Consider the following 27,350-nt stretch of genomic DNA (forward strand, 5'->3'; position numbering starts at 1 on the left):
TTAAATGGCAGCAGAGTTGGGGTCAATTCATCTCTCTATCAATTCAAAGAGCTAAATTGGGGAACAATACTTGTTTTTTGGGGAAAACACACTCAATTAGTTGAAATCGAAGAGAATGAACCACAAACCAGCAGTAGAGCACACAGTAGCATCTAACAACAGCCATTAATACTGAATCTGCACCAATCTACTGCATGCCTGCTCAACTCACACCAGGTCCAATCGTCACCACTGACTTCAAAGTGACAACCCCAAAAAAAAAAAAACGCTCCACACGTGCTGTCAAGTGTGCTTACTTTAACCCAAGTCCTCAACCCCCAAAAGAAACGAGCAACAGGAAGGATGCAAGGCACTAGTAAGTTCCTCCAGTATTCACCGGAGGCTCTAGAGGAGGGTCAGGGGAAGTGAAAGAGAGCAAAAAATAAAAGACAGACTTCTTTTTTTGTTTGTTTTCAAGTACATAAAAATGGACACCATTGGTTTATACATTCACATTCATCTAACAAAAAACAGGGAAGAAAGGGAAGAGGAGGGCTATTTAAAGTGTCTGATATATAAGTACTGTATTAAGAAAAAAAAATAGCTAGCATTACTTTATTATCTAAATATCAACTATCCTGCCGTTCACTTATAAATCAGGCTTGGAGGTCAGTTTCGACTTTCAATTCAATCAGTTCTGAACAAGGAACTGAAACTGCGGTTGGTTAGTTGTCTGTAAGGCATTTGTTTAGAGCGTGTCCTCAGTCACTGAATGTGGGGACGATTATTGAAAAGAGTTATTCTCAATTTTCACATTTTGATAAGAATCCATTTGCTGAAAGCAGTGAATTGAAAGTGAAAGGACCCCGAACCGTTCTCTGTATGCTTTTTTTTTATTTCTTTTTAAATTTGTGATATTTCACCCTAAACTAATGTTGTCCAACAACATTTTCCTAATAATAAACAACAATAATCACAGTGTTTCCACATCGTACACCGATGTGCGCGAATAACAGGTCCATCAACAGAACACGTTTTTGTTTCTTTTTAAATAGAATAATTATCATTAACAACAATTTACATTGCAATCATTTCAACACAAATGTTGAAAACACCCTAATGATGACACAAAGAACTGAGGCATTAGTCTGTGAATGTGTCTGTTAAATGGATGCTACGCCTCCAACAATGTGTGTGTATTTACATAAGTCTGTGTTTGTATTTATGTGAATGTCTCATGCATTGTGTGTGTGTGTGTGTGTGTGTGTGTGTGTGTGTGTGTGTGTGTGTGTGTGTGTGTGTGTGTGTGTGTGTGTGTGTGTGTGTGTGTGTGTGTGTGTGTGTGTGTGTGTGTGTGTGTGTGTGTGTGTATCAGTTTGCTAGCCGGGGGCAGCAAGCAGAACAATCCCAACTGAACAAAACCAAAATAAAAACAACAAAATGGAATCATCATGGCTGACATTCTAAAAAATAAACAGAGACACCAACTGTACAGGGACTCTGATATTATTCTGTTAACAAGGCCACTTTTTCACGCTGAGTTCTCTCGTGTTTGGGCTGCTTTTTTTTTCTTCTCTAAAAGGTTTCTGCTGTTATTGCTTCAAATGGCAACAGAGAGGCGGAGAGAGGGATGGAGGGAGAGGTGGAGTCGTGATGGTGAAGAGGTGTTTGATGTGCAGAGGCATCGCGTTCATCAATACTCACGTTGCACACAGCCAGTGTGCTCCTATAGTAAGCAGTGAACTGGGAAACAGATTGTTTGACTGGTATTTAATGCAAACACCCTCTCGCTGCTCTCCCTCTTCATCCACCTTTTTTCCCCTCCATCTCTCTCCGTCTGTTTGAATGGTTTGTCAGAACAAGGGAGGAACAAGACACAGAAGGTAACAGAGGAGTAGCTATCACGATTTTCTTTCCTCCAGCTGACGAGTCAAACACCAACAAGTGCTGGACTGTATCGACTGTAAACCAGGCTCAGTTTGAGGCGTTTCAATTCTCAATGTGTGTTTGATTTGTTCTTGATTTTCTTTTGTGCTTTGAATTGAGGAAAATTTCCAAATTCTGAATACTGAAGAAAAAACACTTCCTAAACACCCTGAACATCTCTCCATTCGGCTCTCACCTGATATTAAAGCTTTTACCTGCTGCTATGTGCACCCTTCCTTTTTAAGCAGAAACCCTGCCAGTGCTTAACTTCAGAGTGATGGAGCCTCTTGTGCATCGTTTTATGTTGACACTGAGAACTAAGACCTTAATGCGATGGCCGGCCATGCTCCCCTCTGCATCCACCAGTTACCTCTTTATAGAGAGCCAATGTCTTTTCTGTATTTCAATTTGGGAAAAACTGCATTGTTGCATGTTAGTATTGTCTTTAAGATCTTGATATTATCTCAATACTCAATATGAAATGGAACAAGTATGACAGAGCCATGATTGCGCATACAAAACACCTCACACACCAACAGTAATTAACGCCAATCCCGCACCCTGTCAGAATCTCTTTGGCCTTTTAACATTGCACTCATGAGTCTTTTTCCTTTATCCTTGAGCATTTGGCTGTCTGTCACAAACCTACAGTCCAGCACAGCACAAAGGGAGATTGTGTGACTGCATTTGTGTCTGTGACAGCTTCTCTCACACACACACACACACATGGTTGGATGCAGAGGTGAGACGCATCACACAAACGTTGGCCTCATCGCACTCCTGATTTCTTCCCTCCTCCTCATGTCCTTTTTTTTTTCTTTTCTATTCGTGAACAGGTCAGCTTCTGTCCCTTCAAACTCTTCTCTCTCTCTCCACGCTCCTCCAGTTCTTTCCTCCTCTCCAGCCGATCAAGCCCATAACACCCTGTTCCACACCAGTCCGGTCCAGTCGGGCAGTAGTTCAAACCAGCCCTCTTCCCCAAGTCCTACGTGGTCCTCATGTTGGGTCCTCCTGGGTTGCTGACCGACTTCTGGAGAGAGTTGGTCAGATGGAAAGCCTGGAGCGGCCCCTGCCCGGGAATCTGGCCCTGTCCACCAACCGTGGTCGGGTAGGGGCCCAGCGGCTGGGAGGTGCTGACCAGTAGAGGCCCGGGCTGTGATGGGGCCTGGTGTGGGTTTGACAGGCTGTGAGTCGGACCCGCCCACTGTGCACTGTAGGCGGAGGTGGGGGTGTAGTTGATGAACTGGGGAGGTTGGGGTTGAGTTGGGGCGGAGGAGGCCGGGGGGTGGCACAGGGAGCCCTTGCGGGTGTTCAGAGAGGTAGCGTTGGTGGAGTTTGTAGGGAGGTGGGCCGAACCTCCAATGCTGCTGGGACACAGCTGGCTGGGAGCAGAGTACTTCCTGCCCAGACTGGCTGACTGGATCACCTGGAGAGATGGATATTTCACATGATGAAACCTTTATTCATGCTTACTATTCACAGTTGTTGGTTCAAGCACGTTTATGTTTCAATGACCTTTCCGAAAAATGTTGTTCCCATTTGGTAGATAAGTTTATGTCCCTGAAGGTATAATTATGAGACTGACTAAGACACAAATTCAAGATTTTTTTTAAATGTAAATTTGGAAAACATGCATCTCAGTAAAAAAATCATAAAAATCAAACAACTCACTGTTTTGGAAATGCAAAGTCTCAGATCATTCATATTCAAATGTATATATAAATAGGTACTGAATTATTAACTAAACCTGTGTCCTGTCTTGACAAAGGGCCATTAGTTATCTTGTCAAAAGACCTTTGTCATTTTTTGTTTATTTTGGAACATTTGTCCGTTTTCTTTAATCAAATGACCACAAACTAATTAAGAAACACGGCCAGTTAATAGTATTACAGCAAAGAAGGACTGGATGGTTTGTGGGTCTCTTTGCATTAATTAAACTGCCATGTGTTGTCTGCTGCATCCATTGTACTTAATAAGAAGTTGGAGGTACCAAGAGAAGTCATTTTTGCCCTTGGGCCCCCCTAGCAGGTTAATCTGCCCATGATGTCATACAGTGTATTCTTAAACTAACCTCGTAGCTATGTCCCTGTGCTGGGGCCTGCTGCAGCTGTTTGGCACTCCTCTTCCCCTGAAAAAAAGTTAGTTCAGTTTTCTCATCTGTACATCACTTTATCAAACACACACATTAATCACACAAAACAGTTATTTTTCTTCAAGGATCAATAATTGAAGATACAAAAAACACGACTGCATGGGAGTTAAAAGCCCTCATTTGAACAAAATGATTCACATTTCTGAAAAGCATTAAAATGTACATTAGGCAACTATATCTACTACTGGATGCTCCCAGAGCTTGGAGGACTAAACATTTGCTGTCTTTGTCCTCAAGGTTTGAACTGGCTTAACTCACTATTAGGTCATCCAATTACACTGAAATTGTCTTCAAAACCTCTCATGAATAAATTATATTCCCTCACTCCTCTCTCTGATGTTTTGGTCATTTGTAAACCCTCATGAAAGTAAAAAAGACCTGGTAGAGGTTTAGATAACACATCAGCAGCCAAATGCTTTTAAAAATACCGCCAATTACAGTTTAGCTTCTTTCCTCTGTCTTCTTGTCTGGTAAACTAAATACAGGAATTCGTGAGACATTGCTGAAGAAACATTTTATGTGTCAAAACAAATTCTGCTACAGGAAGATGAACCATTAAAATAGCAGTAAACCTGTGAGAGGTTCATGGCATCTCTGGCCCAGTTGTCCACCAGTTTATGGAGGTCATCGGTGAAGGTTCCTTTCCTCTGATGGGGGGCTGACATGTTGGGGGGCAGACACTGAGAACCCCCCTGGCTCTGACCCAAACCACCTGAACCGCTCACTGCATTGGTGCTGTTAGTCCCTGTGGAGGGAGGAGGAGAGGGAGGAGGAGAAGAGCAAAGGATGTGAGATATCGTTCAAACTAGAAGATGATAATTGATGTTATCTCAATGAATGAGAATGCACTTCCTGTCTTGACCATGAAGGCGTTGCATGGTCGGGACAGAGTTTTTAGGGTAGGTCAGCATGTCGACATGGTCATTATAATGTTTAGTTTTAATGAAAGAAATAATGAGGACGGATGAGAATATAAGAAAAATTATGATACTAGAGCAGCATTTTAAAACACAAAAATGGACACTTTTAAGTAACAAAATCTGAGCCTGTTTCAGAATATTAAACATTGAGTTATCTCAAGAGTCCCATTGCTTCGGGTTAGTGATTAACTGGGCAACCTTTAAAGCTGACATGCCCATATCATTCAGCCACAAGATGCTCCTACATGAAAACAGTAACGCTGAGCTCGGCCTGCTGTCTATCACAGTTGCCCCATGCATCACTGATCTCGTGTCTATTCTTTGACCATAAGATGGCACTCAAGCTCTGGTAGTGTGAAAACCCTAAGCATCAAACTGATCAGAGCAAATTCACTGCAGAACATGAAAGCAAACACTGCAAACTGGCCAGGGTGTCTGCATGTACGTGCAGTTCTATCGTAGTATGCAGCCTCTGTTAAAGTTAGGTTCACTTTTTATAAACTATTACATGATACTTGTGCCATAATCAATTGATTTTTATGGTTCAAGACTGAATTTATTCACATTAGTGCATCTCTTACAAAACAATAGGAAACTAAATCAGTATAAACTGAGAGATTATATTAAATACCAGCTCTTTGCTACACACTCTCCTGGTGTCAAATAATTATCTCAGAAATAAAGGATTTCAATTAAATCTGGATCCCCAAAACTGCACACAGCTCTCATAATATGCATTGTATGCTTTCTTTCACAAATATACCTTTCAAGAAATATTTAGGCCAGTAAAAGAGAACATCAGGATTAATAGGATTTGTTATTGTGATTTTACTAAAGAATCATAATAATAATAATAATAATTCCCTCCCAAATGTTGTTTCTATATCATAATTCCTTTACTATAGCTTTAATCCAGACTATAATTATATTAAAACAGATCTTTTCATATCAGATAATACACAAGAAAAGACATAATATGCAGGGATTAACCAGTAAAAAAACAAAACTATACAGTTTGGTCTGACAGAAACTGGTATGTCATGCTAAAGAAAATGGAGGAAAATAAGAATGAGTAAAGGCTGAGTCATGAATGACTGCAGCAGAATTGAATTCTGGGCAATGTAGTCAAGACCAGAAGCCATGACGAGGGAGGAGAGGAAAAGGGATTGGGCAGAGTGGAGAACAGCTGTTCAGTGATGTGCTAGTGTGTGTCTGAACATGTGTGTGTGAGCTTGCAGGTGCATGCACTGTCAGCTTGGATCTGTGATGGCTGGTCAATTCAGTCATTTCAGTCTTCAAACTGGGTGTTTTTTGATCCTTCAGTGTCAGCATGTCTTAATTAAAAAACATCACATTTAAGTTGCTGAAATAACTGAATCAAACTGATCTCAAATCTGGCAGAGGATCAAAGTTGGAATCTAAAGGAAATTAAAGAGCAGGAGGAAGCGTGGGAGAGCAAGTGCAAGGATGGAAAAGGGCATCGATGGAGGGAGGAAAGACCAAAAAGAGAGATAATTACTACAGAGCTGGTTGCAGGGGCAGACTTTTTTCACCATCTTCCCTGTGCGGCCGGAAGACAACGGTTGGAGGATTGGGAGAGAGTCAGAGTTAAACCCACAACACCCGACAACCAAACACAATGCATCCAAGTATGATGATTTGAACTTGAAGCGGTCAATAAACAACACATTGGGGTTTAGTTGCCCAATAACATCTTTACACTGTAACATAGTGCAATGTGAAGCACTTATGTGCAGTTTTCAAATATGTCTAAATGAAAGACATGAGGTGTGTCTGGTGTGTGTTCTGTACTCTGCACTGTGAGAAAGACTGACCACAGATGTTTGTCTTTGGACAATGCCAAGATATGATGGCAACAGTCTGAGGAAGTGCAGACACCAACTTTAAGCACACCTACTGCGGCAGCAACGGAGCAGTTATTACTGGAATATATATATTTTGTAACAACGCTCTTGGTTATAATACTTCTGTTTAACAATAAACCAAAACAGAGTCTTTGCTCACTGCCTCAAAGTCTTGTTTGTGTACTGTGGCTAAAAGAAGCTTTTGAGTAACCAACCCCTGGTTCTCATGTGAATCCGAGTCCTCCCTACAGCTCAAAGCGTCGTTCCAGAACTGGGTCCAAATTAAGATTCAGATTTATCAAAGTACCCTGTTTGCACATCTCTTAATTGCTGCACACATCTCTGATTTGGTCAGCCATTTAAAAAGAATGATGAGAAACAAAATGCCTTATTGTCAAGATCCTTTACATTAATAATCAAATACATTTTTCCTCTTGGCAAACAAGAAGAGAAAGACCCAGGTCTGTCTCTCTCCCTTCCTGGCTGTGCAGTGACAGGGAACAGGTGAGGGAGAGAGGGGTGAGGAAAGGGAGTGAGGGAAAGGAGTAAGGGAGAGAGACAAAGGATTTGAGCTGCAGAGGGTTCAGAAGCACTCATAAACATGTCTTCATGATGCACAAAAACTGTACCCAAGATTGCATATTATGATTATAATATTATTTAAGAAATAAAAAAAATGATAATCACGAAAAATATAGAATGATGCACAGAACTGTGCTTAAACAAAGAAGTCACTGCAATTAAACAAGTTTAATCAAAACAAATAATAAATCTTCTATAAAAACAAAACTGAATGGCACAAATCTCAAGTCATCAGGTCTCCACTTGTCTTTCCTCGTTAGTCTGCTTGTTTTCACGGTGGCAAAGGTTAGAAATGGAGGCCTACCTTAGTAGTATTGCTTGAGATGAAACGTATGAAACGCTCGTTATCAAGGCAGTTGCCGTGGAGAATTATCTTATTGGATGAAATGTAAACATGCTGCACAATGAAGCAATTTGGACAAGCCATGAGCTGCTGTTTTAATTTCCCACGGACCAAACTTGTTTCATGCAATCATGTATGTTAACATTGCACTCATTTTTGACTGACTTTTTTTTTAAATCACATTGTGAGTTTGTTTGGTGGCACCAGTTGCCCTGCTCTTTATTACACAATATTTACTCAAATAGTGTGTTCTGCACAAACAATTTTGGGACATGAAGTATGAACTACACTTGATGTAACCAACAGTAACTCGGTTTGTCACCAAATCAACCAGGAATCATACACACTTGTGACGCTCGAGTTTACAGTCACTAATCAAAGTTTTCCTTAAACATTACAGTTGCTGTATTGTGTTTAGGCTGTTGCACTCCACATGACCTCTAGAAAGCTAACAGGTTTTGATGAAAATGGCAGTGCAATTTGTTGACTGCCTTTTAAAGTGTTACTTTTAGACAGCTAACACTTTTCTGCGTCCTTTCTATCAATTATGATGCTTTCCTTTTCTTCTGGCAATGCTGTTATTCTCTGCAGCCAAAAGTGCAAAAGGATGGCATTGAATGAGAAGTTAAGAGATGATGTGTTTGTCAAGGACGACTATGTCAAAGAAAAGAAAGAATACTGAGGGAGAGTGGAATCAAAAATATTTAAAAAGTAAGTGAAGCTGACTATGGGAAGCTCTGGGATGTATCACAGACTGTGTTTGTCATTAGGCTAACTTTATGTATCCTGCAGCAAGCTCTTATCTCTGATTTTACCTTTTTATCTTCTGTACAATATTTTATTGTGACTGTGCCAATAAATTGTACTTAAGGGAGCTACAGTGTGCAGATTTCTGCTTTTGTTTTCGGAAAGAAATTTAGCTTGGCTGGTCATTTTGAGCTCTCAGGTTTAAAAGTTAAGCCTGCATGCTTCCCAAGGTTAATTTATGTTTCCTATTAATGCCTGAAAAGCTGACTTTATTGGAGACACCAGTTTCCTGCATGACACTGGTAATATCACAAGCAGAGGGGTCTTCCTCCATCAAAGAAGGAAACCCACGGGAAGACAGGACGACTGTGACTTGACGGATATAGGAGTAACAAAAATAACAACAAAAGTAAGTAAGGACAATGGGTAAAAAGAGAAGAGCAAAGAAATAAAGCGTTACACACAAAGAGCCAAGCAGGGCGTACTCAGAAAGCGCGTCCTCCTGCCGCCAGGCTTGAAGGCCAAACGCTCCGAACCCCAGCTGAACTTTACACAGCCTGAAGAGAGGGATGAGGGAAGAGATGAAGAACCAGGAGAGGAGAGTAAAAGAAGAGAAAGGAGACAAAGAGAAAAGGTAGAGGTGAAGAAGATAAAGAAAGGAAAATGAGGAGAGTAACATAAAAGACAAAGAAAAAACAGAGACAGACAGGACAAAAGGAAGACCAGAGAGGTATAGAGGAGAAGAAAGAAGAGAGCCACAGGTGAAAGAGTACAGAGGAAGAATGTAACAGTCAGTTATCCATCACCCTGCTTTACACAGAGCGAGAAACAGATAGAGAAAGATAGAAAAAGATGCTATTTGTGTCTTGTGAGCGAGTGAAGACGAACCTAGAGCATGCATGCATTTATGCAAAGTATTTCTAATGTTGTGGGGAAAGCTCATGAGGCCCTGCTGCAGACTGCGTGCCTACCTGGGTCGGGAGCGCACAGGCTGGGCACAGAGAGTGCCGCATCGCTGGTGTAGGCCGAACACAGGTTGTTGCTGGAGGCAGAGGGTTTGAGTGGCTGGAGCACAGTACTGCTGCACGAATCGGCTAATCCTCCGGGGGCTAACAGAGCCAGCTGGCCGGGGTACATGGTGGGGACGCTCTGGGCGGATAAAGTGCTGCCTGGGGATAGCACAAGGCATGGGCAGGAGAGGACAGGGCAGTAACAACACACCGGAGACACCAGAGACACACAAAGACAAAGATAATGGACAAATAAGACAACCCGTCACCATAGACATTTACATAGACAGACACCCCCCCCCACCCCACACACACACACACACACAAGCACACAGAGAGACACAGACGGGGAAAGCAGTCAGAAATGTTCAAGCTCTGAGCCTGCACCAGCGTACACCCATGTGCATGTGCAACCAAGCACATCAACACACACAAACACACATACAAATGCACATGCATGCATAAACACAGAGACAGTGTAACATTAGGGTAAAGATTTTTTTTAACCATCCTGATTAAAGTGTAGGATTAAAGATGAAGGTGAATATGTTGGTGGTGAGTTACTGTTCAGAGATGAATACACATTTGATCACCTTCCTCTGGTGGTATCTAGCTATAATGCTATTGTTTTGGTTTCATTTGTCCAGATTTTGGTGAGATGAGTGGAATCTTATTTGTATTGCTCACAACATTCAGAAAAGTGATTTAAACTAGGTCAACAGTCTACAGCCATGCTAGCAGCTAAGTGATATAAGACATTATATACTGGTAAAGCATTGCTTGAGCTAAATGCTAACGTCAACATTCTAACATAACTCACAATTCCAATGTTTACATGCTGATGTTAATCTGGTAATGTTTAACGTATTTGTTCAGCATGCTAATATTTGCTATTCAGCACTAAACACAAAGGACAGCTGAGGATGTATCATTAGGTTTGCAGGTTTTTGTCAGAAGAGAAAGTCTTGGACAAATTCTAATTCTGACCTCAAGATGGCGCTAGATAAAAAAGTGTCAATGTCAACTATTTTCACTTCTCTTTTCTGAGAAGACATGCTGCTGTTATACTTGTGCTGTCAGCAACATACACCAAATATAATTCACCACCATTGTGTGGGGGTGGAGGCAGAAATCTTAAATATGCATATCTTTAATCCTGGACAAATAAAACCAACCACAGCATGTTTGGTAACCACCAGAAATAAGCAAGAAATCATGTTTCTTTGAACTGTGGGTGAACCAACTCTTCAATATAAATGTTTAAACAGGAGCCTACCTGGCTGTAATGGACTCTTGCTGCTGTGCATGGAGCTGGTTCTGGAGGACTTGGAGGATTTGCTTTTGGTAGGACGTCTCCTCCTGCCAGTCAAGCCTAAAACTGGAGGCAGCACTGCAGCTGGAGGGACCTACACAGAGTCCAAAGAAAGGATGGTTGCTTTCCACATAATGGACAAGATACAGTTTATAGTGTTTTGACAGATGTAGCCAGGGTGAGTTACCTTTCCCAGCCTGGTGAAGAGACTGTCTATTTCCTCCTTCTGGCGGCAGTGCAGGGCCTGAATCTCACGCATGTGCCTGGTGGTAGAAAGAGGGAATGAAAAATAAATATGAGGAATAAAATATTAAGAGGTAAAAGAAAGAGACAATGAGAATGAAGAAGCAAGGAGATAAGAGGAGGGCCAAGTGTTCTAGGAAGAGCTTGCCTTTTTAAAAAAAGAGGAAGGAGCCCGAGAAAGTAGTAATGAAGGAAAGTGGGTGGTTAACCTCATTCTTGAGGGGGAGGAAAGAGGAAGAGGAGAAAAGAGAAGCAGAGCAAAGCTTTCTATTTTCGGGGGGCACAGAAATAGAAGACAGAAGAAAGCAGAATCTAGTTCATTTCAAAGCAGTTCAACCTAATAAAGAGGTGATGGAAGGTGAAAGAGGAGAGGGTTGATAGAATGAACAGAACTGAGTTGTTTGGGAAGAGAGGATGGGATGACTTACTTTTCTCTGAGGTGGCTGACTTCCAGTTTGAAGTCTTCATCCTCAAATTCGGAGTCGTTGTCACTGCTGATGTAGGAGTTATTAAAGGAGTTGTTGTTCAGACTGGGCAGCGAGGCTTTATGAGGAGAGTCTGGACTCAAAACCTGCTCGGGATTACTGGGTCCATTAGCAGCCTGGGCAGCGGGTGGAGGCGTCTGCCTGGATTCGAGGCTCTGCTCCTGGGCACGACTGACTGAGAATCTACCAACACGGGCCTCTGGGTTGGTGGTAACCTGAAATAAAAGTACAAAATAATCGATGAAAAAACGAATGACTGGACAGTAGGACAAAAAAAGGAAATGAACCCCTCACCCGCTACACCACAAGATCAGAAACAGGAAACAGGAAATACCTGGAAGCGTCCGATGGTAGTGGTGGGCTTAGGAGAGTGGCAGGGTGAGGTGAGGGGGGAGGGCTGGTGTGACCCTCCCAGAGTGCGTTGGGGGAGTCCGTCCACGACATCTCCTCCTTGTCCTCCTCCCCCTCTCAGAGGGGACGAGGAATCCTTGTGCAGTGTATTCTCCGGGCTGGAGAGACTGGAGGAGGACGACGAGGAAGAAGACGAGGAGGAGGAGGAGGTGGAGGAAGATTCAGTGCATGCTGGTCGTTGGACAGGAGGAGGAGCTTCAGTAGCCAACGAGACCTAATCAGTGACAGGAGTCAGAGAAAGGGGACAATGAAACAGACACACTTCATATCAACAAATTCAGGGAACCTGGAATTAAAAGTATATAATAGACCTTTAACAACATTTATTATGTCACCCTTAGATCATTGGAAAAGGAATATTACCTGAAATCTTCCCAGTTTGATTCCAGCTGAAGGATGAGGAGGACCAGGAAATGATCCATTTGCTTCCTCCAGAGAGAAAGGAACTTTAAAGACAGATGTTACAATTATTTAATGGACGGATAATACGCAGATATAGAGACAGACACATAGATTAATAGATTTATATACATACTTGGTAGTCCCGCTGAAGGTATGCCACTGTGAGACGCCTGGGGTCAGCATGGAAAGAAAGAAAGTGGGTAAGTACTGACCACTATCATGGAAACACAATGCCAGTATGAGCAATAATCAAACGTGTGTGTGTGTGTGTGTGTGTGTGTGTGTGTGTGTGTGTGTGTGTGTGTGTGTGTGTGTGTGTGTGTGTGTGTGTGTGTGTGTGTGTGTGTGTGTGTGTGTGTGTGTGTTTGTGTGTGTGTGTGTGCTGACAGGAACGGTCTCTGGGCTCAGTGCTCTCCTCAACTGAGCATCCAGGTCTTCCAGAGGCTGCTGGGACTGGAAAAAGTCAGAAACACATTTAGATACAAACACACACATACAAGTAGAAGCAAACACACACACCGATCGGCCACTGAAGTTGATTAGCAATACAAGCACAGATTAGCCCAAAAGCACACATGTATGGTTACCATAAGTCACATAATTCATCATTAGTTTTTACTGCAATTCAGCAGATATAAGTATGTGTACATTTTAGAAGCCAGCGCATTGTTAAAGGCCTTATCCTTCCAAATTTCATCAGACCCTCTCCTGACACACACACACACACACACACACACACACACACACACACACACACACACACACACACACACACACACACACACACACACACACACACACACACACACACACACACACACACACACACACACACACACACACACACACACACAGACACAGACACAGAATCAGGTAGGTGAAAAGTCATTCAAATTAAAAAATCCCTTGTGAGCTTCAACTGCAGCCGAATTATTTTAATCAAACATGACATGTCTCACCGCCCATGAGAGTTACGTAAGGAATGAGAAGCGAATGTCGGTAACTTGGCAGGTCAGATATTTCATAAAAGAGCTACAAGTCATGTCTCACCATCCAGTGGTTAGTTACATGGAGGGACTATTCTTTGACGGCAGCATTCAGTCACAACAAAACAGTCTGGAAACTAGAGTCACTTCAATGTCGTCTCTTCCTTGAAGTCCCCGGTCCTCAACCTGTCCCCTTTGTCTCTCTCTCTGTCCAATTGAGTTTCCATGTCTCATTTCATTTGTGTATCTTTTCAGCTTTTCTCCTATCCTACTTTATTTTATCATCTCTCATTATTTTCATTTAAAGTAACCGTATCAGGATTTCTTTGTAGTTTAATGTATCTATTGATGTCACACTGTAGAGTTCTACTGTTGTTTGTTCTGATGGGTTTATTTAGGATGTAAAGTAAGATTTATGATGGAAATGAAACATAATGTCTGAGGTCTCAGGTTTTGCAAGCTTTTAACATATTCAATATGCACCATGAATCAGATGTATTTTAGCACAGCAGAAGCACTTTTATACACAGCAGATCCAGCACAATTTAATCACAAGCATCACAGGCTCAGTTGCATAAAGAGTTGCATTGCATTGGAAATAGAACTCTAAAAATGAGTAAAAAAAACACCTGTATTAGACAAGGTCCAGGGAAGGATGGCAGGAGTTCTGAAGGAGGAGAACTGGCCTAATCCCAGAGAAAGAGTTGAAAAAAATACAGAGAGAAAAAAGATTTCAAGAGGAGGTTTAAGAATAGTGTTTGTTGTGGAGAAAGTTAAAAAGAAATTTGCATGCCAGATGAATTGTCAGGAAAGTGAGTAGAAACATCTTGCAACACCTATAACTTCTAAAGATTAAATAATCTGTGGCTTCTAAACCTTTAAAAGTGATGTACTGTAAATTACCTGGGCAGTTTCTCAAAACACTGGTCTGATAGCTGACCACAGAATTAAGTAACTAATACAATTACTAGTTCTTTAACTTTATCAAAATAACTAGTATTGCTGTGGACGGCTTAACTGGCTCACTCACCGGTGCCCTGGATAAAGAGGGTTTGGATGGAGTGGTCTGGCCAAAGGATGAAGCAGGGATGACTGTAGAAACTGAAACCATAAAGTCAGTAAGCTGCATTATTAAAACACATCTTAACTGACCCTACACACATAAACATATTAATCTACGTACCAATCGGTGCAGGGGTGGAGATAGGTGTTCCAGGGCCCTGGATGGGAAGAGGTGACACAAGTGACAGGCTGGAGGGGGGCTGAGGAGGATTGGCTGGCTGACTGGAGCCGGGTGTGGTGACAGACGGGCTGGAGGTAGAGCAGGGGCCTATTGGGGAAGAGGTCCCTGCCACAGGGACTCCAGAGGCAGGGTCAGCAGCTAAGATGTCTCCCTGGGAGGATGGCACCCCTCCACCGAGATCCATGAAGAGAGACCGCAGCTTCTTCTCCAGAGATTGGATGTCGTCCGGTTTGCCTTGGGACTCAGTGAATGCCTCACACCTGAGAAAGATATCAAGGGATGTTTTGCAATTCTGCTCAAAAAATGAATCAAAGCCCCAAAACAACCCTGACATAGTAAATCAATGAGAAACACCCAGAGAAAACACAGATACACGGATCCAAAACTGGTCTAATTTCGGTGGAATATTAAGTGTTAGTGGGACAGAATCAACTGTACAAGAACTACAAGAACTTTGCCTAAATATATTCAGTCAAGAACTGGAAAAGCTAAGATTTAAAACAGAAAACTGTCTGATCAGAGAATAATTGAAGAAGAGTACGAAACAAAGCAAGCTAATCACGCCTGCTTTTGGTATGTGTCAGTTTTCTATACTAAGTTAGTAAAGTAGTCAGGTAGCAAGTCCTAAGTAGTAAATAAACTATGGAGATTAAATAAAGACATATTGTTCATCACTCACCTTGCATCGCATTCCCCACAGTGTGTGTGCGTCTGCCCGGGCAGCGCTGCCGTCTGCGGTTGGGTGTGGACCAAGGTGGGTTGGACTGAGGGAACACCAACAGCGGAGGAAGAGGAGGGCGGAGTGTGGATGTGGTGGATGGCAGCAGAGGGAGCGAGCTGGGGGCCAGGGATGACAGTGGTGGGGATGACAGAGGAGGAGAGGGAAGGAGTAGAGGAGGCAGGGGGAGACACTGACGGATGATCGGAGGAGACTTCACTCGGTGGAAGAGTGGAGGAGGGAGGGGAGGATACGTGAGGAATAATCTGGGCGGGAGGAGGGGAGGTGAGCATTGTTGGCGGGATGCTGGAGATGCTGGCAGGTGGTAAAGTGGAGGGTACCGAAGTAGCAATGACAGCAGGGACAGTTTGAGACTGAGGCTGGGGGAAAACCTGGGGCTGGATTTGTGCTTGGCCCGGGACCGGCACCTGTCCTTGGGGTTGGGACGCAGCCTGTATCCCAGGCTGTGGTGGTACCTGTGACTGAAGGATGGACTGATTCACCACAGTAGGAGGAGGGGAGGAGGAACAAGGGGGGCTGAGACAGACAGCGGGCTTAGAGGAGGGGGTGGAGGAGGAGGAGGAGGAGGAAGGGGGAGGAAGAGAGGCGTCCGATGCCTGCTCCTGGTTCAAATCAGAAGGGACGAGTCCCGCCGTAGCATCCACTGTAGGAGTGACTGTGCTAGCCTGTGAAGGGACAGAGGCTGCTGCGGCCTGCAGGAGAGGATGGGTGGAGTGGATTAAAGCTGGGGCGGTACTGGGACCAGCGTCCAGCTGGTACTGTCTGAGCTCGGAGAAGGCTTGTTGTAAGCTGACTGCTCCGGCAGACTGGGACAATCCCACTCCTTGGGCCGGAGTCTGAGATGGAGCGGATCTTGGAGGAACTGGAAAAAAAAGAAACATTGTTTTAATCCCAAAAGTCTGTCCTGTTCACTTTAAGATCTTTATCCTATCAGTACTTGTACATTTTCATTGATTTTTTTTTTTACTGACTGGAAGATTATAATTGGGAGTACTTTTCAACATAGGAAAGGGTCATATGTCTCCAAGAATGTTTTAATAGAGCAATACTAATGTCAATGTTACGTCAGTAACTATCAACTGGGTCGTTAATCTTGGCTACCTTCAGTCTCGTGGTCTTGATTGGTTTTGTCGTTTGGTCCTCTTTGGATAATGCCGAAATTTGGAACGGACTAAAAAGAATTAAACGTTCCAATGTTCTACTGAAGGATCCTATTGTAGCAAAATAAATGAATGTCATTGTCTTATTGCATTTGGACAGAACATTTGCCCAATTTCATTTAAAAGCATTACAGCTTAATCTGATGAGTGTGTGAGTACACAGTCATTTAGTGCAAGATTGTGTGTGACTGTTAAAGTTAAATTGAAGATAAATGGGGCAACCTGGGTCTTATTTTAGTATTTCTTTCTTTTTGGGCCAATCATTATAATCTGAAAAAAAAATATATATATAATTCTTAACACCAACATCTTATCTGGAAGTAGGTAATGAGATGTCTTACAGGTTGAAAGACAGGTTGTAAACAAATCCTTCATTTTGACTTTCGAAGGTCATGAACACACACACACACACACACACACACACACACACACACACACACACACACACACACACACACACACACACACACACACACACACACACACACACACACACACACACACACACACACACACACACACACACACACACACACACACACACACACACACACTCCTAACCTATTTCAACAGTAGGTGCACGGGCAGGAGAAGGAGACGTGGGAAACATTTGTTCCTTCAGCCTGGCTTCAGGTACGGGGCTGACGATGAACCTCCGACCTGCTGAATGGACCACTTGAGCTGTTGCACTGGGAGTGATGTCTGGGAAGAGATGACAGAACATAGTATTGTAAAAATAGTTTAGATTCTACAGTTAACCTGCTAAAGAAGTAACAGGAAGCTTTGTGGATACAAAATAGAAGCTCTAGAGAGAAAATATGGAAAATCTCTGTGTGAAAATTCTGTCTTGTCTGTAGATGTGGTGGGAATTCAATGCTATGCTCAAGGAAACTCCTGCAGTGTGAGACAGATGCTTCGAGCCCGGTCTTACAGCTGCCCCCCTGTTGCTCGACCTGCACTCAAACTGGTGCATGTTGTTACTCTAAGGCTTTTCATTTTGTTAGTTTTACCTGGCATGGGGACAGATATAGCAGGAATCTGCTGCGCCATATCACCTGTTATCTGTAGATCAACAACACAACATGAAATAAACACTGAAAGATAGATGGTGTAAAAGTAATAAAGGTATACTGTACAATAAAAATTAGCAACAAGAATACCAGCAACCCCTGAAAAACAAAAAACAGAACACAAACAGAGAGAAAGAAAAGAAAGACTGAGTGTTGTATTTACCTGGCTGTTTGTGTCTCTCTCCAGACCCTTCTCATCTGCGTTCTCTATCACCTCTCGAACCTGCTCAATGAATGACTCCCTCTCACTCTCCAGGATGAACTCGCTCTGGACCTGATGTGAAAAAAAAGTCCCATTAAGATGTGTGTATGTGTGTTTGTAGCATGTGACAGAAAACAAAGCTGGTTTGTAGTGGCCACTGAGGTATAATTTTGCTCTGTGTGGGAACCTGCTGATGACTCAATGAAAGGACAAGGACAACAGCACGGCAATTATGTGTACTTCAGTGGTTTTGGGTGACAAAGAGTAGATAGCACGCATACTGGCATGTGAAGCATATTCCAGCCTTTTAACGGAGGTATTAAGGTATTAATATAGTTCGGGAGGGCGAAAATAACAATGTGTGTACCATGATCTGGGCGATCTCTTCAGGGTTGTCTCCATCCAGGTCAAATCTGAAAGTCACCATCTTCCTATTGTGGGTCTCCAGCTGACACTCTGCCACCCGGTCTCCTCGGTTGGAGATCTACACACACACACACACACACACACACACACACACACACACACACACACACACATACACACACATACATAAAGAGAAATACAATTAGAAACACACACACACACACACATACACACACACACACACATACATACATAAAGAGAAATACAATTAGAAAGAAGGAGACGGAATGTAAACAGATAAGTATCTCTAATAGCTGTTTTTCATTACGTATATTGAAACTCATAACTCTGTAACACAATTTCAGCAGTGGTACAGTACAAAAGGGGATTTATTATATAATTATGAGTTTATAGGATTTATAGGATGTGCCATTACATTGAGGACATTGAGTTTCGCCTTGGAGATCTTCTCATGGCGTGATCGGCTTCGCACAGAGCGCCGCTGATGTCGCTTAGTGGAGCGCCCTTCATGGCGACCTCCTCCTCCTTCGTTGCCGTCGCTCAAACCTGAAGTCTCAGAATGCCCACTGAGGTACAGAGAATCAAACAGAGGTCAAATTTAATAAGAGAAAAAGAGTTTAATAGTGAGAGACAGCATCAAAAATGTGTAAATGTGATCACAAATATTTGAGCAGTTAAGTCATTGTGTTCGCTTGTTTATGCATGTATTACCTCTCTATAGATGAGAGAACTTGAGGTGGCTGTAGTTGGGACTGAGACAGCTCTGAAGACTGAGAGGCCGACTGAAACACACACACAGGCTCATGAAAATGCACTTGCACACTCAATCAATATGATCGCTATCAACACAAACACCAGGGACATTTGGGAAAAGAAAATGCAGCAGGAAGGCATGAAATATAAGCAAAGTGTGACGAAAATAAGAGCGAAAACTAACTAGAGAAGAAGTGGGTTCATGATTTTAGAGTCAAACTAAATAGAGCAGTCGAGAGACAGAAGGCATCAGAATTGGTCCGAACAAAAAGTAAAACTAGAGCATGGAACAAAAGTAACAAAGCAGAACTGACCCAAAAAGAGAACATAAACAGGATTGTATTCATTAGGTGCATACAGTCTCTCCGATTGCTCATGCAACCCTGCCTCATAAATGATAAACATCTATAAATGATGACTTAGATATTAGAATAAATGCTAAGAGTTGGAGCAGAGTTCAACTCTTGCACTTGGACCAAAGAGAAATCTGCAGACAGTGAAACATGGATTCTAATAGACATTATTTATTTGTGGACCAATCAAAACTGTCTCTGACGTCAGACCAGCAACCCAGTGTTCTTCTAAGTAAGTCAGTGTTGCTGCATTCAAAACAAGCCACAAAAGCTATTCAACAACCAGACTAATTATTCAATGTAGTTAAAGGAAATCAGAATATTTCAGCACATAAAATTAAACTACAATTGCAAGTCAGTCATATTACTAATCACCTAAAAGTGAATGTACTGTAGATGCAGTACCATTGCAAATACCCAACTCCAACTGAAAACAGTTGTTCAGATTGCAGCTTTAATATAACTACTATCCAAAACAGATATCAAACTGTTACTGTACGTTTGCAGGATATTCGGCCTCATTCAGAAAAAAACTCGTATGAACGGATTTGTTGGTATTAACAAAATCCACGGGCGGTCCAGACCCGCCGTATGAGTCATATGCAGATAGTCAGCCTGTCTCTATGAGCAGAAACACTTAAGAAACATAACACCTATTTCTGTTCACCTCATTATCATCATCATGGCTTGCCAATTTAGGTTTTTTAAATTGTAACTGGCATATTTTGGCACTGAAATGCAAACATTTCTCTAGTTGTAGTACAATTCTCCAACAACTGCCTCTGGGCCTTAATGCCGGTCCCTGTACAGGATTATCTTCTGCTACACTGACAGTAGAACAACACCTACTTGGCCTATAATAAGTTTTCCTCTAATCCTCTCCATCTCATGTGCACTTGACCGCCTCTCACATTACTCGTGGCTGCTTTTCTTCAGTTGTTGTAATCATTTAACATTTTGAACAAATCCAGCTTTATTTCTGACACACTATGAAGCTGCTCTGATGACATTTTGTTGTGGACATCTGTACCGTTTTTATTTAATTGCTACGGTTCCACTAGTTTATGCAGTCAAGAGAGTTTGGTGAATCTGACTTCCAAACCACACAGAAAAAAACAAGAGTATATGGATGAGAATAAGAAAATGTTCTTGCATCTTATATAAGATGCAGTCCATCCTCCCCTTCAAATGTGTATCATCTTCGTATCATGGACAAGAAGGAATTCCATAAAAACAAAGTTAAAAATCCAATAAACCCAGGCACTTGAAAAGGATTCAACAACTACAGCATTCTCGTGTTGGGTCTGTCTGTCTGTCTATAACCAGTACCTGGGGCGGGGCTTCCATGGGAGTATCAGGTGGGGCGGTGACCACACTGATGATTGGCACCAGCGTGGCCAACGGCTGAGGCACAGGAGAAGAAGGAGGAGGAGGAGGAGGAGGAGGGGAAACAATGGTAGGAGCCACCCCAACACGGAGTGGCAGAGGAGAGGGAGGGGAAGCCACGACCGCTGTCGGCATGGGAACAGGGAGGGACTGCGACGCAGAGGGCTGGGTCGCCAAGGAAACGGAAGATGGAGTTACACTGGGCTGAGAAGAGGAGGAAGGGCCAGAAGGAGGAAGAGGAGGAGGCAGAATAGGAAAAGAAGGGAAAGAGAAGAAGGTAAATAAGGAAGAGGACAGGTAGGAGAGAGGGAGGGATCAACGTCATAAGGAGGAGGAGGAAGCAGATAACCCCGAGCAAAGACAGATTTAACGTCAACTGCCTTGGTAATGGAACAGTGAGCTAAAGCTGGTCTTTAGTTTAACTGTAAGGTTCACCGTAAAGACTCCACATCAGAAGAAAAAACTACTTCCCTGCTAGCTTGTGAGTCTGGTTCTTTATGATCTCCAAAATAAATCATGTTTAAATAAAGACACTAAGAAAAAGAGCCAATTATAGTTCACTGACCCATTATTGACCCTCAACAAACAACTGGAACATCGACCAAGCCCATTAGTGACAACAAACTCTGTGAGACAAATGTTGTGTAAAACACACACGACTCTTAAGATCATGCAACCACAAATATATCCCAACAGGCAATGTACAGTGTGGCTTTACAGGAAGTGAGAGAGCAAGCAAATTCTTTGTACGATGCAGATGGGCAACACTCCTAATGCCATAATAAAACGCACACACAGGACCAAAAACTGACCTACAAATGTTTGTCACACTTTACAAAGTGATGTAATGCTGCTGTTACTCTATATCAAGTCTACAGGCATTGCGTGTGTCCTTGAGGTTTAAATGTCAAATGCATTTCTTTCCTCATAAAACAACTGCAAAAGGCGATTTTGCTTAAATGTGTGAAAGCTGCATAGTTAACATCCGTGTTTACAAGTGAGCAGTCATCTTGCTTCCTGCCTCTGTTGGCACATCACTGTGTATCTTGGCGCATTACAGCCACCTTTCAATAGAGTGCTGCAGGGATGACACATTTTTTGGAGGGCAACAATGGAAGTTGAAATCGCACTGATTCCCGCGACAAAAAGCCAAAGTGATTTTTCTATACGTAAGATAATGTACAGAAATGAACACCACTTTTATGATTATTTAAAGCCTGAATGCAATCGGAACGAGTAAAAAGCTAACGTTAGGCTATTTACTAACTACACCGCGGTCACATGACCACAAGTATACACAACAAGTCTTTGAAGGCAGACTAGTCGGTGTGCCTGTCAAGCATGAGACAAACACAACAAGGATCCACTCATAAAAATGTTCCTTAGTGCTAGTAGAAGTCAAAATCTCCACATGGTACCTTTAAATAACCTACATTGTATGTATTTTGTCCATTTATGCACAACAAAGGGTACAGTGCATTACATTAAAACAATAATGCAAAACCAACAAACCAGTTAACTTGCTGTCACACAAAGAAGTCGATCTTTCATTGCTTCAATGTGTTCTTTACAATTAAATTCAGCTGCTCTTCATAGCTACTGCCACAAAACGGCTGCATGTAAACCTACTGATGTACATGAAACTTAAATAGCAGTATCCATCTAATGATTAAATGTCCACAGCTGAAGACAGTAACATATTTTGCACAGTGCATTGCTCACTTTGCAGATGTACTGTAAGCATCAGCTTTTAGTTTGTTTGGTCCAGACCAAGGGGGGAAATGATACATTATCGCATTTTTGTTCTGGTCTGCGTCATGTTCACACTGACAATTTATAAGTGAACCATGAGGAGTAAACATGACGTTATATGGACTGACAGGTAACTCATTGGTTGGCGATTGTCATCCTGAATTATCAGGACCCTTATGGGAAATGACTGAGGGACGGATGTTTTTTATCAAAGATTAGCTAAAATCACATATCTGCTATCATAAAATCTTGTTGTTTGTTTCACATCTCAAACCAAACACACCACAGTCAACTTAGAAGCAAACTGAGACCCACCTTTTTAGGCTGTCTCGTTTTGGTTGTTTGGTCGGCACCCAAATTAACCATACTAACGTAGCAAACAGACCTGAGTTCATTTTTACCAATCCAAACAACTTAGATGTAAAAGCACCGTAAAACCATATTATACTGCTTTTTGGCCTGAACATCAGTGATACGCTTCTTTCAAGGCTTTTCACTGCCTCCTGTTATCAATATTTACCATTTACTGTTTATCAGTTCCGATTAAGGAAATCACCCATCTTCATTTGCTAAAAAATGTGTTCATGTATTTGCCATCTCTAATTTAATGAGATAGTTAGAAGGAGCATTACATCTGGGATGAACAAAGGGGAACCATTAACGATCAACGAAACAAGAGGATTGTCAAACAGATTCACTGACCAAATCACACACTATCACTTACAGACACACAAGGTCACCTACAGTACGTACATCATAGCCACATACACTAGCATATGTTCTGGTACCTTAACTAGAGCTAGCTGAGCAGCTTGGTACAGGAAATAAAGATGTTCTATACTGGGAGACGGACTGAGGTCAAAAAACTGAACACACACACACACACAAACACAATCAAACATACAATCACACAAACATTTGTACAGACAAGTAGAAATGTATTAACACACATAATAACAAACCAGGTGATAAGTGCAGGCAGCAAGCCAGAGAGCGAGCCAGAGAGTGGAAAGAAAAATAGAGAAGAAACAATCTGAGCTGATGAAGAAGAAAGAAGCAAAAAGAGGAGCAAAACATGCGATAATAACACACAGGCCAAGAATGGAACTGAATGTGAAGACTGAGGGCAACTGTGTGTAAATGTGGATATCCATGTGTGTCTTTGGATGCCTCTGTGTTTCCAGGTTTAAATACATCTACAGTAAAGTGTATGGGGAAACAAAACACAAACGGAGAGTTGTTTGTAACTTAAACTAATAGGTCAGTGTTTAATAAATTGGCTTCAGCATAGATTTTAGCATGTGTGACAAAATGTTCAATCGTACACAATTACCATATGTACAAACAGGAAGGTGTGTGTTTCATGTATGGTGAGCTTCAGTTAAATCCTGCAGCTGTCTGCAAAGTTCCATTAGGAATGTGTTTCTGAAGTATTGTGTTACATATACAGTATGTTTCATTAGTGGTGCTACTTTACATACCTGTGAAGACGCCTGCGACAGAGATGTGTGTGTGGGGCTCTGAACTGATGTAATACTGTGACTGGATGAAACAACCTGGAGAGACAAGGGAAAAGAGTGTGAGATAGAGAGTAGTGGAGAAAAGAGAGGAGGGAGAATTACCCAACATAAATATAAATATACACGCACGCCAGTATCTTTTTATGGTTTGTTACTTTTTATAGCAATGTCATGTCAAGTCATGTCCTGCTTGTTATAACCTGGATAACTCAAATCCCAGATATGACAAACCAAAATGAGTTGGAAAATTCCAGGTGGGAAAATCATTCTTATCTAATTAAATTCAGTTCCTTATAACCCCCTGTGTCGTTAATTTCCTAATTGGTTGTCAACCCATATTGCAATAAAAATATGTTGTAAAATATGAACACAATGTCAATGACTGCAATGCAAGCGTTTTGTAAACACAGTGAATGTAGTTAAGCGGGAATGGCTCATTTGCTCGTTCAAATAAGGACATTCCCCCCCAAAAACCGTTTGATCCCTGATTAACATCCAATTTCATGCTCAATCAAATCAGTTTAGGGCTGCAATTAGTTCACCGCAGAGGCTTGTGCTTTGGGGCAAACAAGGTTCCTCAGAAAGACTATTACTGCAGGCAAAGGGCTAACTCTGCGGGAGTGGATACCTTGAAGCAAAGGCAACAACTTCAAAGTGAAAGCCGACATACGAGTCATTGCTGGATAAGCACATAAGACAGGGTTATTTTTGTTTTGAATCTTTTTGGGGTTTGTACATATAGGGGATGTGGTAATAAAAGTGGGAGAAATGTGATGAAATGAGAGAAGAGAGGGAATACTGGATGTCTAAAAAGTGACTTTTTTTAGTTTGCTTCAGTTGTTTTCCTAGTTGCCTTACCTGTTGGGGGGTCCCAGGAGGAGCTGGGTGGGTGGTGACAGGGACCAGAGGGGGTCCCGTAGCGGACTGGGGGGTGGGAGTCTGAACCTGTTGCTGTGGAACAGATTCAGAGAAAGACAGACAGAAGGGTGGACAAAGAGTACGAGATATCGAAGGATATAAAAGGTTGGAGGAAAGGGGCGGGAAATCAAGAGAGATTGGCAACAAGGAGAAAAAGAAAAAAAACAAGAATAAAATCAGAGCATGTTCGTAATTTGTCAACCAGAAACTGCACATGAGTGCAAACACAAGGTACTTCTGCAGCTCTCTAGTGGCTAGTTTTTAGTCTTCTTCTTGTGTATGCACACATGCACACAGAATACGTCCATCTATACGGCAACAGATATAAGCACACCAATACCAACTGTATACACAGTTCGTAGTGTAGCATGTACAGCAGTACAGGCACAGAACTGGGGTTAGGCAGGGTGTAAGTACAGGGATTTTTTTTTACATGCAGGTCAAACCCTTTAGTGATTGGTAGGGATATTAAATAAAAGAAGCACAAAGTAGAAACTGGAATACGGACACCAAGTCCATTAAACAACTCACAGCTGTTTTCCCTAAAACACCCTAACACATGTTTTGTTCTATAGCATACGATAAAATATGAGCCTTGATGTGGTGGCCAACTCTGCCTGTTCCCGATGATGGTATTAAAGTAAAAACCAAAAGCTTGAAACTGCAAACATGCCTGGAGCCATGTTTAGATGCCACATTGACTGATATAATCGCGTTCAGAAAGTTTTGCAGATAATTAGAGACCTTTGTTGTGCTCTGAATATCTCTTTCAATGATTTTCAAAAGAGTCTGAATGGTTTGAAATGTTGCAGATTTTCTTTCTGTTTCCAGTCCTGTTAAACTTTGGAATTATTGATTTTTGATCCTGGTAGAGTGAGCATCAAGCCAAACAGATCTGTATCATCCCTTCCTGAATCCTTTGAATAATCTACAGCACTACAGGACATCATCATACAGACTGCTATGGCCGCTCTATTAACTGAACCCGTTAGAAGGCTTTTTGCAACTTTCTACTTGTCATGAAGCACAAGTTTGTTGTACCCGACACACCGCTACCTAACTTTTTTAACATCAAAAGCAGTAATAAAGAATTCCACAAGGAAGATATCTACTTAACAAAATGTATGGCAAGACAAGATATATATAGATAAAAGATAATGAAATGAAAAAAAGAAAACAGTAGCGACAGATAAAGACTGAAGGAATTAAAAGAAAGGCCAGTGATCACAGTGATGGTTCAAAGTAAAAATGAAGTAAAGGTGACACTGAAAAGATCAGCATTCTAAGGGTTTAAAGAATTTGAACTGTGACCTTTGAACCTTGTGTAGGAAGTTGATTTCCAGTGTGGGTTGGAAATGACAATACAGTATGCTATAATAAAGAACTGACTTGAAGCCAGTATCTTTAGCAAATACAACACAAAACAACAGACAGAATCTAAAATATACAAATGAAAAGGCTATCTGCATGGTTACATTGAAGGTTTGTCTAAGCCCCCTTGGATTTGTTGTATGTTTCTGAGTGTTTGTCCATACAAATCAACAAAGTCTCGTAGCTTTATCGTACTTCAATGATTGTCTTAGATTCATAACACACTATTCAATGTGCAGGTGTCTACAATAAATAGCTATATTTGAAGTTTTTCCATTTACAATTTTCACCATTTGAGGCAGAAACAGACTTTGAATTTGTAAGAGTAAAAATGTAAGTATACCATACAAACAGTATACTGTCACAAACACACATTTCTCATATACATTCGTATATGAACATACAGACAAAGTACTACTTACTGATATTTACAAAAAGAAACCAAATACACAACATAAACACAGAAAGGAGGGGGCTTAGACTGCTTATAAAGCTTGCACAACAGAGTTTGTCTCAAAGACTACCTTCTGAATGTTGCTTTTAAAATAAGTATTACTCAACTCACAATAGTGAGTCTTATGTTGGATTTCACATCAAATGTTTATGGTCCTTGTTGAACCCAGATGTGCTCTGAGTTGTGCCCTCGTCTACAATTTCTTACTGAAGCTGTGCTTTGGACATTTTCCTACAAATATTAAAGTATTGATATAAGCAAACATTGTCATAATGTGAGATATTCTGAAGGCAGACCATGAGAATCTCTCTGTCGTGTTGATATGACTGGAGAGGATTAAAATCACAAACAAAGGCTACATGATGATGATAAGCATCAACTGAGGCTCCTGGGTTGGCAGGGTAAAAAAAAAAAAACAGAAGGGGTGGTATAACAGGTTCTGGGTCAAATTACTTTCATAAATTAATGCAGCTGCTTTTCATAGAAAGATTCACTTTAATTGATGGATAACATCATTCTTATCTATTCTCAACAATATGTTTTTATGTTTTACAATTACACGCCAATGACCTCATCAGAAACAGATCATGAAAAATGAGGTCCATGGCAATATATATGAAATTCTCAATCTTTGAGTTGTTGACTATTTGCAGTCAAACAAAAAAGAAAGAGCATAGAA

General features: G+C 41.7%; 1 protein-coding gene across 1 annotated transcript in view; it reads right to left on the minus strand.

Annotated features, from left to right (window-relative positions):
* Positions 1-264: 264 nt before the first annotated feature.
* LOC129112456 (serine/threonine-protein kinase WNK1-like) overlaps positions 265-27,350 on the minus strand; it is an 84,665-nt gene continuing 57,579 nt past the window's right edge. The window contains 26 exon segments of the mRNA XM_054624565.1: positions 265-3,331; positions 3,977-4,033; positions 4,630-4,802; positions 6,497-6,538; positions 8,979-9,071; positions 9,486-9,683; positions 10,801-10,930; positions 11,024-11,099; positions 11,508-11,779; positions 11,899-12,189; positions 12,339-12,421; positions 12,511-12,552; positions 12,752-12,830; positions 13,993-14,049; positions 14,394-14,464; positions 14,547-14,866; positions 15,286-16,207; positions 17,067-17,207; positions 17,516-17,567; positions 17,739-17,849; positions 18,145-18,261; positions 18,580-18,730; positions 18,876-18,946; positions 20,600-20,860; positions 23,890-23,964; positions 24,787-24,879. Of these exon segments, the coding sequence (XP_054480540.1) occupies positions 2,891-3,331; positions 3,977-4,033; positions 4,630-4,802; positions 6,497-6,538; positions 8,979-9,071; positions 9,486-9,683; positions 10,801-10,930; positions 11,024-11,099; positions 11,508-11,779; positions 11,899-12,189; positions 12,339-12,421; positions 12,511-12,552; positions 12,752-12,830; positions 13,993-14,049; positions 14,394-14,464; positions 14,547-14,866; positions 15,286-16,207; positions 17,067-17,207; positions 17,516-17,567; positions 17,739-17,849; positions 18,145-18,261; positions 18,580-18,730; positions 18,876-18,946; positions 20,600-20,860; positions 23,890-23,964; positions 24,787-24,879 (4,419 nt within the window). The 3' untranslated portion in view covers positions 265-2,890.

The sequence above is a fragment of the Anoplopoma fimbria genome, chromosome 23 (genome assembly GCF_027596085.1).
Source record: "Anoplopoma fimbria isolate UVic2021 breed Golden Eagle Sablefish chromosome 23, Afim_UVic_2022, whole genome shotgun sequence".
NCBI classification, from domain to species: domain Eukaryota; kingdom Metazoa; phylum Chordata; class Actinopteri; order Perciformes; family Anoplopomatidae; genus Anoplopoma; species Anoplopoma fimbria.